Source organism: Rhyacophila brunnea, unplaced genomic scaffold, assembly GCF_057557595.1.
Source record: "Rhyacophila brunnea isolate RB1 unplaced genomic scaffold, BYU_Rbru_1.0 scaffold_18, whole genome shotgun sequence".
NCBI classification, from domain to species: Eukaryota; Metazoa; Arthropoda; class Insecta; order Trichoptera; family Rhyacophilidae; genus Rhyacophila; species Rhyacophila brunnea.
In genome coordinates, this window is record NW_028232837.1 from 8,748,029 (window position 1) to 8,762,520 (window position 14,492).

A 14,492-nucleotide genomic window follows, 5' to 3' on the forward strand; every position below is an offset into this window, starting at 1 on the left:
TACTATATTTAATACATACATATTCCATATAATTTGTTAACAATCAGGGTTGGTTTTGTCTGCTTCAATAAGGCATTCTTAATTGGTATAAAAAAATATTTTAATAGCTGTACTAACAATTTAACGATTATAATTATTATTTATTGAATAAAATATTTGAAGAATAACACACTATGCCCATCTGCATCATACCTTTATATACCCTGTTTACACGTGCAAGGATTTACTGCTGACAGTATGTATTATCGCGGCCATAACAAAAAAATGCACGTGCAAATTGCAAGATGCATGGATCAAAAAAGTACAGATGCTTCTGAATTTTCACACGATAATTTAATTGTGTGATATCGTAGAACGACAGTGGTGAACCTGCCGGTAAAAAATGAAACTACACCGTGCAGAAACTCATTTTGAAGTTAACCGATTTTCACGACATGTCAAATCGCTTATTCTTGTAGAATGAGATTGGCGAAACAGTCAGCACTTTTATGTGTTAACAGTTATTATCGCGATAGTTTAAAATACACACTATTTGTGCAAGTAAATCCATGCACGTGCACAGGCGCTATTATGCTGTAAATATATTGTACGTGCGAATAAAATATTGTCTTATTCAAATCTATCTTAATAATAAAATTGGAGTGTCTGTCTGTCAGTTTGTTCGGTTATATCCTCAATACCACTGGATCTTGAAACGAAACTTGCACAACTTATAGAATACACTATTGTTGCTAATTTTGTAGAGTTTTTACTCGATACCTCGAAGGGCTCTGAAGTTTCAAGATAGAACTTCTAGAAAATAACACACTCGCCAAAATATGAGATGAGGCGCGGATAGAGAAAGGCACGGATAGAGAAGGGCGCGGCTTGAAATCAAACAAATTTCTATGTCAATAAATTGAGACAATATTCTTCTTTCTTTTGACCATGTCCGATCCTAATAGGATCATATGGGCCTAGAGCCAGACCAAAAAACAAAAAAAAAATCTTTCTTAACTTTCTTCTTTGAGCACTACGGTGCATGGTTGCAGCATCCGTCTCGTGACAGAATGAGCACTTAAAATCACTTCTTTCAGACACGTTTAAAGCGTCATGGAAAGCGGCCGTGCATATATGACGGGTGGTGGTGGGAACTTTAACGGGCCTCCACAGAGTGGAGGTTTGTATAAACAGATTTTTGTTTTTACGAGAAATGGATGTCAGCCATTTGCTCAATCTATTAGGTCCACACTCTGACTCATGCACAAATTGAAAAACAATATGTGCACTTGCCAGACCCAGGACTCGAACCTGGGACCCACGTCACTATAGGCCGATGCTTAAATATTAGATGAGATTGATGAAAATAACACACTCGCCAAAATATGAGATGAAGCGCGAATAGAGAAGGGTGTGGCTTGAAATCAAAAAAATTTCTGTGTCGATAAATTGAGACAATATTAGACGAGATTAATAATACAAATCAGTCTATTTTTTCATTGTGTATATCATCTATCTATGTTTTCTTTCCATTTTTCATGCAGACAGTGCTTAAAAACTGGAAATACATACACTTGTGCATTATCCATTTATATTTAAATATATTGCACTCAATTCAAAACTATATTCTATCTCTGCGGTTTTTGTAATATGAATCATTTTTGACTGTTTAATAAACTCTGGAATTGTCTAAATGTTGGGTGCCTAATTCTGATTCAATCGTATTGAAAATAAAAAGCTGTCCTAAAAAACTATGCCATGTGTTTTGAAATTAAGTACTCAATGTCTCAAGAGAAAAGAAAACATACTGAATAAATTATCTATCTAAAATTCTCCATTTCTTTTATCATGATAATTATCCTCTGGAAATTTGTGTTTTTTTTTAATCAATTTATGGTTGATGAAAGAATCCTGTGAATTATAGATAGATTACTAATAAAAAATCTTATTCACTGCATTAGGTTGGTTCTGAAAAAAAAATCATAGCTATAATATTTTTTTTTATGTATTGATTTATGACACGATTATTGATAATATTTTGTTACAGGCTTATATTTATTACACTATTACTCTAACATATCTTTTCTTTTTATAAAACATTTTATTTTCAGGCTTGCTAATGACTATTTTTTGATAATAATAATATACAATTTTACCTTTCTCGAAGTTTTTATTTTTAGTGAAAGGATTATAGTAAAAGATTTTCATTGAACCCAATTGAATGTAAGTATCTTAAAAAAAACAAACATGATAGCCTAACAGACATTAAAAAAATATATATAATACAACTAGGGAGTAGGATTTACACTTTACAATTTATGTAGTTTTTTTTAACTGTCTATAGTATTTTAACACTTTATCTACCGCAAGTAGGTACCTACGGAAAGTAGTTCTACCAAATATTGCCAGTTTTAATAAAAATTACCAAATTTCATTAAATTAAAAATTATATGACTTAACCTATAAACACACTACACTAGCGTGAACTATCAAACTGGTCAGTGCCGTGAGCATCTGCTTATTGTGTTCCGCGAATCCCACCCCTTTTATGTGGTCTATCATCATCATCAGACTGAATCTATCCACTGGTGGATGAAGGCCTCTCCAAGCTGATTCCAATTCTCTCGTTCCTGTGCGTTGCGTTACCACGTACTTCTGCAGAACTTTAACATTTCATCGATCCAGCGGCCTCTAGGTCTACCTTGTGGACGTTTTGTACCTCTTGGGTACCACTGGATGACTAGTCCAGCGACTATCCCTTCGAGCTACGTGTCCAGCCCTTTTCCATTTGAGGTTTTTAGCGAACTCTATTACATCGCAAACCCTTGTCTGTTTCCTTATCCAAACATTCCGCTTTTTGTCCTTTCGCGTTATGTCCAGCGTGCACCTGTCCATACCATGCTGTGCTACTATTTTAGTTTCTGGATCTCTCTTTTACCTAGGGTCCATGTTTCACACGGATATATGATTACGGGAAGCACACATCAGTTCAACACTTTGCGCTTTAGGCACAGTGGGAGGTCATTTTTGAAGACATTATTGAGGCGGCCAAAAGCACTCCAGCACAACTTTACTCTTCGAACAATTTCATCAAAATATATACATTCTTCTATAGGCACTAGTTTTTCACCTGTTCGAGCCGAGTGCTGATTAATAAGGATCTCTTTTTGGCCCGCAAAGCAGTTGAATATGACTTTCGTCTTTGTTGCTTACTTCAGCGAGTTCCTATATTCTGCTTTGGAGGTATTTTTTTATAAACATACCACATTAGCGTGAAGTTCAATAATTATGACAGAGAATATGTCAAAGAGCGACACCAAGCGAGAGAAAACGATGCTATAGGCTTCATGTAAGAGCAGTCGGAAATGATAGGGATAACAATAATTAAATTTACCCTATATACAGTCGAACTTGGTTATTACGAGGAAGATGGGACCGACTGAATTTACTCGTTATAAGCATTACTCGTTATATCAGAGAATAGGTATTTTTAAATGAGAGGTCACATAACGCAAAAAGTCACAATTAAAAAAAAAATACACAATTAGAATTTTTTCCCGAAACAAGCATGGTATTCATAAACTACAAAAGTAGTTGTTTATTGTAATGAACGTTGGTTACTTCACCTACTTACTTCACAAACCTTGGATTTTTTTTTCAACCATATGTGTGGATACTTTTTCAATCTTGTCGGCGATACACCAATTAGGTAGGTACTTAGACACTTACCTAGTGTCATAAACATAATCCGAACCCGGCGGCATCCTGTCCGGTTGGATTTTATTGCTTAGGGTTTAGGGTTTTTAAACAATCGACACATTAACAGTTTTAAGAAAATTTTTGACGATATTTTAGCTCGGTATATCCGATAAGGAGCACATTGTAAAAGTGAATAAATGTATGGAGAAAATCATAAACTAAAATGTCAACGAATGTTTCCTCGTTACATACGAGATCTCGCTATATCCGTGATCGTAATAACCGAGCTCGACTGTAATTCGTGCGCAGTTGACAAAATCGCAATCTGCACAGTTTCAAGGTAATCAGTAATTTACAATATATAGATTATTAATTTACTTCTAAATTGAGGCAATTAGTTTCATAGTCAAATTCAATTTCAACTTTTTCTTTTCTTTATTCTGATTGTAATTATTTTTCCATCGTATGTATATTTGTATAATAGAAAATCTGAGTCCGTTTGTTAATTAAATAGAATTAAACCAGAGGTTGATTGCAAAGTCATTTATAATATTCATCATCCAAAAGAAAGGTGATTTTTATGACTATTTACAACCCAGTGCATCCTGTGGCATTTGAAAGTATAAAGAAAATTGTATGTAGATGTTTGGGTGTAAAAAATGCGTACCATATTTTTCTTTTATCGTGAATGCATATTTCAAATATCGTAAATGATTTTTCTTTAATGACAGTTTCACGTGTCTAAAGGCGCCTCTGTGGCGTGAGCGGTAGATAAAGTGTTAATATTTAAATTTATTCTACTAAAATAGCTGTCGTGATTATTTATTGTTTGTATTAATTAAATCTGGAATACATACGTAATAAATTATATTGTAAATAAAATTAACTGAGTTTTTAAGGTCTTTTGATATTAACCAATAAATTGTTTGTTTATTCACATCTGGCATGCTTGTCGATTGGACGGATTAAATATCTGAGGACGTAATCTTTGCACAATTTTACTAACCATATTGCCAGGCACTTTGAAATGTGGATATATTTTGTCTAATTATGGGTTTTGGGCGCGCGCCTAACCCATTTTGGTTCCAGTGCAACTGCAGATCGAGGAGGTGAGCCGCAAGCTGAGATCGGGAGACCTGGGGATCCCCGCCAACATGGAGGAAAGGTGATAAGCGCGAGACATCCGTGCGTCGGGAGTCGACGCCTGCCGCTGGCCACTTCGGCTGCCGGCGGTCCCGCGCGACTCTTCGCCGGAAATTAATAAAAACCAGATAATCCATGATAATCATTAATGCCTACTTTACAATCTGATAATCATTAGCATTCTTTCGTACGGCGATCGGCAGTATTGCGACAGGGTGGAGAGTCGAGCTTTCGGTAGAGGCGTCAGGTGTCGCCATCGGTGCGACACGTTGCCGCACCGTTGGTGTTTTATTTATTCTATCCATCCTTTATCCGTTATTGCCATTATGCGGTTTTTAATTTTCAACTCTACGTGATGCCAATAACACTCATCTAAGATTCCTCTATCCAACATAAATATATTTTAAATGACTCCTTGCATAGTATAGTCATGTGAAATTAAGTTATACCTAAAGCTTTCTCTTAGATATAGTTTCAGTGGGCTTACAGATATAACCCTGCGTAAATCTAATTCATATAGTAAAACCAAGTAAATTCTAAATTTAAATAGAGATCGTGGTCAAGAATTTAACCACATGTGCACATTGAATATTCAATCCATGAAAAAGAGAGGAAACCCAAAAATATACAAGATCTCTTCGAGAATCTCAAAACATCAAAACAAATCTCGATAATCAATTAATAATCTTGAGAGTTAGAGTGGTGATAACTCTAAATTCAAATCCCTTGAATTCCAATCATCAAAATAAACACACTCTACGTATAGCTTTCTATTCTCATCACCTAAAATTATACATATATACTTATCTGGTATGTATAAATAATTTTAATCTTCTCTTCAACATTTTATGGAGCTTTCATTATTTGCTACATATACAGTATAACCCCTATTTTACGTTTTTTAAGGGACTGAAAAAAAACCTAATTGGAGGGAAAATGTAAAAGGAAGGTATTGAAAAAAAGAACATTTAAATTTTATGTTTCTAAAAAAATAACGTTTTATTAAAAAACAACATTCAATTTAAATTTTTGTTGAATTTTTTTTTATTTTTTATTAAAAAAATCATGTGTATTAGTTTGTTGCATTTTTGTTTTTTTGTTATGTAATTGTCTTTCAAGACTATCACCAATCACCTTGTTATGAGCCGAACTCGGGCCAATCACAGCGTCGCTCGCCGACCAATCACCGTGCGCCGTTCGAATGTCACGACCCAATCATTGTCAAGCTCGCGTAACTCGCATATTTTGAATATTTCCGACGTAAATCGCGGGAAAAAATTACACGCAATTGCCGGGAAAATGTGAATTCTGGGCACGTAAAAACGAGGTTATACTGTATATCAAACATTCTGAGTATTGTATCAATAATTGAAGTAGGTTTATAGAATTCTGGTTTAACTTCATAATTACGATTTTCTAAAGCGATACACATTTCCCAAAATTTTATTTAAATTCATTTGTTGGTATTTATTAGGATTTTTTTTATGGCAATAAAATTTCAATTAGGTTTCAATCAATATATTATATTATACACTCCTTCCGGCCCCCGAATTTATTAATTTCATATTTTCCCACCTCTATAATTCACATTCAACTTTACAGCTGCTAATAATAATCTTGTTAATGATTTTATGTAAATAATAATTGTTGATTTAATGTGAAACTTTATTTGTTCGACAGTGCCTTACAATTTAGCGGATATCATTCTGTAATCCTACAAAATAATAATATTACTCCTGTCAACTAATGATTAATCATTCACTCAGCATTCAAGAAACTCCACGAAGTCATAGGTGTCATTATCAACTCCGATTTGCTTCGGACATCTGGAAACTAATGATCTGATTCATAATTTTATATCATGGTTAAATAGCTACGAGGCTATACATTAGTTAGTTAGCCAATAATAGAAGGAAAATTTACATTATATTATTTATTCATGATTCCATTTTTCTACTAACGTTTCTTCAGAATCTACTCTGGTTAGGTAATACAATTGAATAACATCTACCATTATGCTTTTTTAGGGAGATGGAAATGGGCATTTTCTGCACGGGTAACTAAAATCATTAAACCACGTGAGCCGAACTTTGTACTACCGCCGTAGAAGAAAGAAATATGTTAATAATTCAGTGTAGAAAAATCGTCTTTTATCTAAGGTCAGTGACCACCTTGCAGCTTCCACCGTTCAGTTCCCTATCCTGCGCCAGTCGTATCAGATCTCCGACGCCTTGGACATTGAGCCACCTACGGAGATTGCATAGTCGAAGAGAATCTTAGTGTTTATTTTAGTCAGTAAACATTGAAGGTCGTCGGCATCATCCACCAGAAGCACTGTGCCGTCAGCATTATGAAGATTACTTACCCAGCTTCTATTAAACTTTTCACCTTTTTGATGTCATCAATTATAAAATCTTTCCCAACCATATACCCACATACTGACTTGTAAAAATTAACTTTAATTAATTAAAATTGTTTAATTATTTTTTAAATAAATTGAATTGAATTGATTGAATCCAAACGTATGCGATGTTAGTATATAATATATATACAGGAGAGTAGCATTCCAGACACATGATCAATATGTTATTGCAATGCTCTCGGAGGCGATTAAAAAAAGTATTTTTTTCTTACTGTAAGGTAGAGGAGGGATGACAATTAGTCTATATGAAGCGGTGCTTCAAATATATTACATGGTTCGGCTCAGGTGTAATAGAAGACAGACGCCCTTAGAAGAAGCCCTTTACAGCTAGCTACAGTCATCCGTAGATAAACAGTCCGACATTACTTTGTTACATAACATTTTAAATAAATCGACTCCCAACTATGGATAAGTTTCAGTTTACTTAACATATAAATGAAAACACATTGTTTACACGATTCAACAATGATGGTTAATTTTGATCCCTATTTTCAAAAACAGTTCAATATTTCTGGTAAATGGCATTTTTTTATTTCAACCGTAGAATTGTATTTTTAAATCAAGAGTAACTTGGTCATTTTTATTAGCCAAAAAACCTTTTATTATGATGAAGTTAAATTAAATTGAAAGTTATAAATGCTAATTATAAATGAAATAAAATTATAAATGCATGTGAAATAACACAGAACATGTACATATTTTTTGATAGATTTCAACAATTTCGCGGACTTGGTGGTTTTTGAAAATAGACACCTCAATTATTAACGTTACTATGAACATCAAACTTATGTATGTAATATTGCTGTTTTTATAACAAGTAAAACTCAGTTAATTTTTGGACTCAGTTAGGTTTGGGTATTGTTTTTTATTTAATGAAAGTGTATATATATACATGTTAGATTGTTTTTATTGTATATAGCTATCGGAAAACATTATTGGAATCATGAATTTGACAGTAGCTAGGTTTCGGTCATAACGTTCAATAATTTATAACAATACATGCTTTTATGTACAGACTGAGAACGTTTGATGGTTTTCTTTGAGAGAGTTGAAAATACTGTTTGGGATGTAAGAATTTTAATTGGTCTCGCAAATAATGAATCTTTATAAACAATTAAGCGCAATTATTGTTTGAGTTTGATTTTTTATTGAATACAATGCAATGATACTAAGAAGTAAAAAGTAAATTATCGATTATTGAAGTATTATAATATACATAGATAATAGTTTTTTTTACACTAGTTTTCCTGGTAGACACTGCTTTTTGCCTGTATGAAGTGCGCTCTACTGTGTATAGGCCACACCCAAACCGACGTGTCTCGAATTTCCGGCTCGTCATACTCACATAAGACTATCAAACCTTTTCAATTGGTCAAATATAAATGTGCATCTTTAGAGAGAAGCGTTTTCTGTCTGACAATGTGAGAGTAAGAATGCGTTCTGTTTTGTCGGGCAGGTCGCCGTCTCCTGAGCCGATCTACTCGTCGGACGGCAAGCGGCTGAACATGCGAGAGTACAGGACGCGGAGGAAGCTTGAGGAGAAACGCCACGCCCTCGTGCAGAGGATGATCGCCATTAATCCGGAGTTCAAGCCGCCCAGTGATTACAAGTAAAATCATTCTAACACATAAAAAAAATATTATTGTTCATTGATTTTAACAAATAATTTGGACTATAAATAGAAGACTTATAAGGTAAGTCAGAGGAATATGCCTAATAGGGGAAGATGCCAAAACTCAATTTATTTGTCCATCGCTAGATATTGGTGCAGTAACCATTTTTAGGATCTGTGATTAGTACCGGAGAACCCATGGCATTACATATTCTCAGCAAAAAGATTTGATTTGAGTCATGGTTAAGTTCAGTTTCATTGAATAATACACTGTTTGCCATCACATTTTACGATTTCAGCTTATGTCGCATACCGGCGTTATGTTATTTCTGTCCTTGGCATTTTACCCCTACAAATGGGGGAAGATGCCATTTTCAATATTTTTGGTCATTCACTAACTCAGTTTTTAGTATTTTGCAAAGCCTTATCTTCAATCATTATTGCATTATCATTAAGACATATTTCATTCATTGACTAAATACATAATATAAAAATTGTATATTGTAGTATTGTAGCGTAATTAGCCTTTTTGATGTGAGTGCATTGAGTTATGAAGAAAGCTATTGCGCCATTTGCAAGGGATATTACTTTAATAAAGAAGGCCCTACAGTTGATTGGATTGCATGTGTAAGGTGCCAGAAATGGCTACATGCAACATGCACGTCCAATCCGGACATTCGCGACCTGTGTCTGAAGTCTTATTTTTTTTTAGTTTGTGGCATCTTCCCCCGACAAAGTGGTGTGTTTAAGTTTATTCAATATTTCACTCAAAAAGTTAAACCACTTCCATTATTTCTGTGTTCCCTGGGTGTAAGCGAACAAGCATTTTCTGCCATGAGTTTTAGAAAGAACTGGTTTTCTTCTCGGCTTACTGATGGATATGTATATATAGCATGTTTCAATAAAAATTTGCATCTCAGGTTCAAAATAGATAAAGTAGAACCTCATTAATAAGAACATGGATAATTCAAAATTCGTCGTAATTCGAAATTTTCGCGAAAAAAATGTCCCTTGAACATTATTTTCATATAAAACCATACCTTTAATTCGAATTTCGTAATTCAAAATTATTTCAGAGTCATGGCATATAACAATATTCAATAAATCGTAATAAAGTACACTATTTCACTAGCCAGTCATTGAAAATTGTGACAGACTTTTCGTAAAACATCATAAATTACTTATTTTAAGAAGGTAATAAAAATAATCTTGACATTTTATGACCCATTAACACACACGAAACCAGAAATTTGGTAGGCACATCTATAATCGTAAACGATATTAATGAAAATCAAAATTTTTTTTTTTTAGATTTTAATATTTCCCCCCATACATTTCATAATTCATAATTCGAATTTTTCTTCGATTTTCGGTCCCGTGGAATTTGTATTAATGAGGTTTTACTGTAAATTCTTTGGCCAATGTAACAGCCACAAAATTCACATATTGTAGAGAGACAGACTTAATTAACTTAATTTTTCCTCAATAATGTTTTTTCATTTCGTTTTGTTTTTTATAAATCATGCTTGTTTCATATTTCAGTGATTGGGATAAGTATGTGTTTTTTTACATTCATAATTTTTAATACTAGACTAAATTAATTTATTAGTCTAATATCTATTCCCATAGTATCATATTATATTATGACTGTAATAATAAATAAAATTCACAGCTACTCGTATTTAAACCGCTGACTCGTTCAATATAATTATGTACTTGAATATAATGTTTAGGTATTACTTTCGACTGTATAAATTACGAATACTGATTCCGTTACGCCTAATAAAACTCGCTCCTGCATACATCTTCGACTTCTTCATCATCATCCTCAACACCAACAGGTTTAATGTGCCTTAAACAGTTGACCTACACTTGCACCAAAAGATCATAAAACGGGAATGTCACTTTTTGCGATCGAATGTGCTGCCAGTTGTCTCTGTGAATTTTGTTAATTTTCTGTGTTGCTTTATTTCCAGGCCTCCTATAATACGGGTGAACGACAAAGTGATGATCCCTCAGGAGCAGCATCCGGACATCAACTTTGTCGGCCTTCTCATCGGCCCCCGAGGAAACACACTCAAATGTAAGCTCAATTACATGTATTTTAACGTTTTCCCGTTAAACCTTCAGCCGCTATCATGTTTTTCAAAATCCCAGCGAGAAATGCTACCATTAGTAATATTGTTGATAAAAAAATATGGTGTCATTTTTAAACATCTTACATTTCTTTACTGATTGTTTGACACTGGATTATTATTTTAACACCGAGCGTGCGGGAGACTTATTACAACAGCTCCAACTCGCGGGGGATTGAATTGAATAGAGGATAGCTTGAAAACTTGCCAATTGAGGGTAGATAAATCTATATTCCCTGTTCACACATAGTATGCTGTCTTATAATTTGTCACACGTCATGTATTTTTTCTTTGCACGACTTCGAAAGTTTCTTCGAATGTCATTCTAATAGTTTTGCCGGATAAAGTTGATAATAAACTTCCGGAAGTATAAAACCAATCTCATTCTTCAAGCATAAGCGAATGCGTTTTTGTCATTGTGAGGTGCTATTTGACAGGTTAAGAAAATCGGTAAACATCAAAATGCGCAGTGTAGTTTGCATTTTTTCTGTTAGGTTCACCTCTATATTTTACTGCGCATGCTCAATGCATGCAGTTTACAACTTGCATGACAGTTTGTATTTAAACAGCTATTGTCGTGATAGTTTAATTTATACGGTATTGCTGCTGGTATCCAAAATTTTAGCCTAAAATGCGCATGGCTTTTCTGGACAGATGTGACATAAAACAAAATTGCGGCGAAAATTTCAATTCATTTTCCCATGATTATTGTCTGATTTGAGAGATTTCCAGTTTATTTTATATAATGAATTTTATGGTCTGAATACAATTTCGAAGTTGGTAGATATGGATGCATAATCTATTATTCAATTTCAGCCATGGAAAAAGAGACAGGAGCGAAGATAATAATCAGAGGAAAGGGTTCCGTGAAGGAAGGGAAGGTGGGGCGCAAGGATGGTCAGCCACTTCCCGGGGAAGACGAACCCCTGCATGCTTATATTACCGCCACCAATCCGGAGTGCGTCAAGAAGGCTGTCGAAAGGGTAATTTGTCACTTACAGTAGTATAGACTGCTACGAATTAACTTTGATCACTTTTAAATTCATTTATTATACAAATATGTATTTTTTTGTCAATGGTTGTCTCACCATTATCAAATATATGAAAATAAATAATTTATTAGAAAAAAATCGAAAATGTAGGATGAACATCTTTCACTTTCCGGGAGAATGCTCTTATCGAGTGGGTTGACTTGGGTCCCGCTCAGTTCTAGATTTTTTGTAGTTTGTCTTAATAAGTTCTGAGGATTTTAAAAATTACGTACAGGTGGTCCTTGACTTTTGTACATTTCTTAAACTTTAGATTTTTGTCTATAATGCAAAATCTGTACGCTTCCATAACATCGTTTTCCTCTTCTCTGATCTGATATATAAATATTTATAATACACTTTTTGATGTTTTTTACATTGCTCTACTTTCATACATCCAACATTCGTTCACACTTTCATATGAAAGTCATGGACCGCGTGTATGTCTGTACTTACTTTTGATAAAAAAGATACAATACGATGGTAAAAAGAAACTAATGTTTAAATTGACCATTTTCCTTTGAAATCATCTCAAATGTACTTACCATGTTATACAGATCAAGGAAGTGATCCGGCAGGGTGTGGAGGTGCCGGAGGGTCAGAACGACCTGCGGCGGATGCAGCTGCGAGAGCTGGCGCAACTCAATGGAACTCTCCGTGAAGGAGACCCTCGCGGACGATGCTCCAATTGCGGGGCTACTGACCACAAGGGGTGGCTGGTGAGTCTATTATATAGATAATTTTTGCATTAAATAGAAAAAAAAACAAAAATTTTATACACGGCAAATATTCAATGGCCACAGGAAATGACGATCTTCATTTGAAAGAAGTTTTATTTAATACAATCATATTGATACCAGCTAAACCATGGCATCCTCAGAGGATCCAAGGCCATGAGGCCTGAATCATCATTGGGCTGATTCATGCAAACATGAACAGATCGACTGCGAGGCAAATTTCTAGCCCGTAAGCTTAGATGTATGAAAATTTATAGTCGCCCTTTTGCAAGTTCTACAAAATTTAATGAAATCATTCTAGCCCTTAATGTATGTAAAATCCTGCATTTTCTTTATACCTACATTAATTCTAGAAGCAAGCAAAGTAAAACCTAGCGTCATTATAAATTTTATACTTATTCAATTTTAAACATACAAGCAAGCTGTAATTTAGTGCAGTAATGATAATCCCAGCAAATGCAGTTCCTTTCAAAGCATGTACCTGGAAAAGGTCTGCTTGAATATTTCTGTGGTTAGCAAAAATTCTCAGAAATATGACACCCAATGTACCTACCAGCCAGGTACATAGGGTGTAAAGGCTGTCCTTTTGTCATTTTTCAGTGACAGAATTTGTAGGTAATATTTTTAATTCTTGCCTGAGTTAACCTACTCCAAAAAGGTTGATTCATTCGGGTTTTGGTCTCTGCGGACGTCGGCTGTGGCGCCGCGCTCCCGGCGTCACTGCCATTTTAAATTTAATTATTTTTTTTTTTTAAATATTTTTTTGTTAAATATTTTGTACGCTGTACTTTATTGTATTTATATTCCGAACAATAAACGCCCTGTTTTCGCCTGTACTTCCGCGTTGTCAATCAACACAAACATGTCCCCGAAAGAAGCAGACGATACCACCGTGACTTGACATGACATTACATCATCAGGGGGGTCCAGCGCTCATCCATCACCCCCCCCCCCCCTTTCGGAGGTGACAATATGATACCATTTAGTTAATTGAAACTTTTTGATCGGATTAAGTTTTCAAATTCAATGAGCAGTTGATTTTGAAAAAGGTAATAGGTATATTTTTCTGTGTATAATTTCTGTAATTGCTGCAATATTTTTTTAAATAATAGTCTGCTGCAACAAGATAAACGTTGGGAATGACTGATTTAGGCCGTGAACCATACAAATAAATCGTTTGTTTATTGACTAATACTAATTTATGTTATATGAATAGAAAAATCTCTTGTCACAATCATATTTTGAAGGAAGGTTTGTATGTTTCTGGCCAATTGTCATGGCCGCACCAAGGTAAAATAGCATATTGACTTCGCAACCCAGATTTAAAGAATATTGTGTTTATAATCTAATAGAATCCATAATACAAACTATCTCGTACCACACCCCTTCTTAACCCGATCGCCGCGGATGGGACATATGTTGTTTTTTACATAAGCTCTGATACTGGGCGGATGTCGCAACAGTTGATATCGAAAATTGAAATGTCGGTAAAGTACGAAATACTTCACGCATAGTATTGATTTTTGTATTGAAAAATGCTCTGATTCGTGTTCGTACCGCCATATCGATAACTTTGTCAAAAATATGTTGTTTTAATTTCATAAACATCGATCTTTCGAACCCCCTCGATCTATTGAGATTCGCCGGTACGATTGCATCAGTTCAAATCTACGCGGTATTTTTCGCGGCTGCGCAGTAGGTATACAAAATATATTTCATTCGAGTTGAGTGTGCGCC

The 14,492-nt window shown here is 34.5% G+C and overlaps 1 protein-coding gene across 2 annotated transcripts in view; it reads left to right on the plus strand.

Moving 5' to 3' along the window:
• Positions 1-14,492, plus strand: part of LOC147073179 (uncharacterized) — a 33,672-nt gene that overhangs the window by 13,583 nt on the left and 5,597 nt on the right. For both annotated transcript variants that reach the window (XM_085945142.1, XM_085945143.1), the window contains 5 exons: positions 4,768-4,843; positions 8,700-8,852; positions 10,832-10,938; positions 11,807-11,973; positions 12,576-12,737. In XM_085945142.1, the coding sequence (XP_085801268.1) occupies positions 4,768-4,843; positions 8,700-8,852; positions 10,832-10,938; positions 11,807-11,973; positions 12,576-12,737 (665 nt within the window). The remainder of the gene's footprint in view (positions 1-4,767; positions 4,844-8,699; positions 8,853-10,831; positions 10,939-11,806; positions 11,974-12,575; positions 12,738-14,492) is intronic.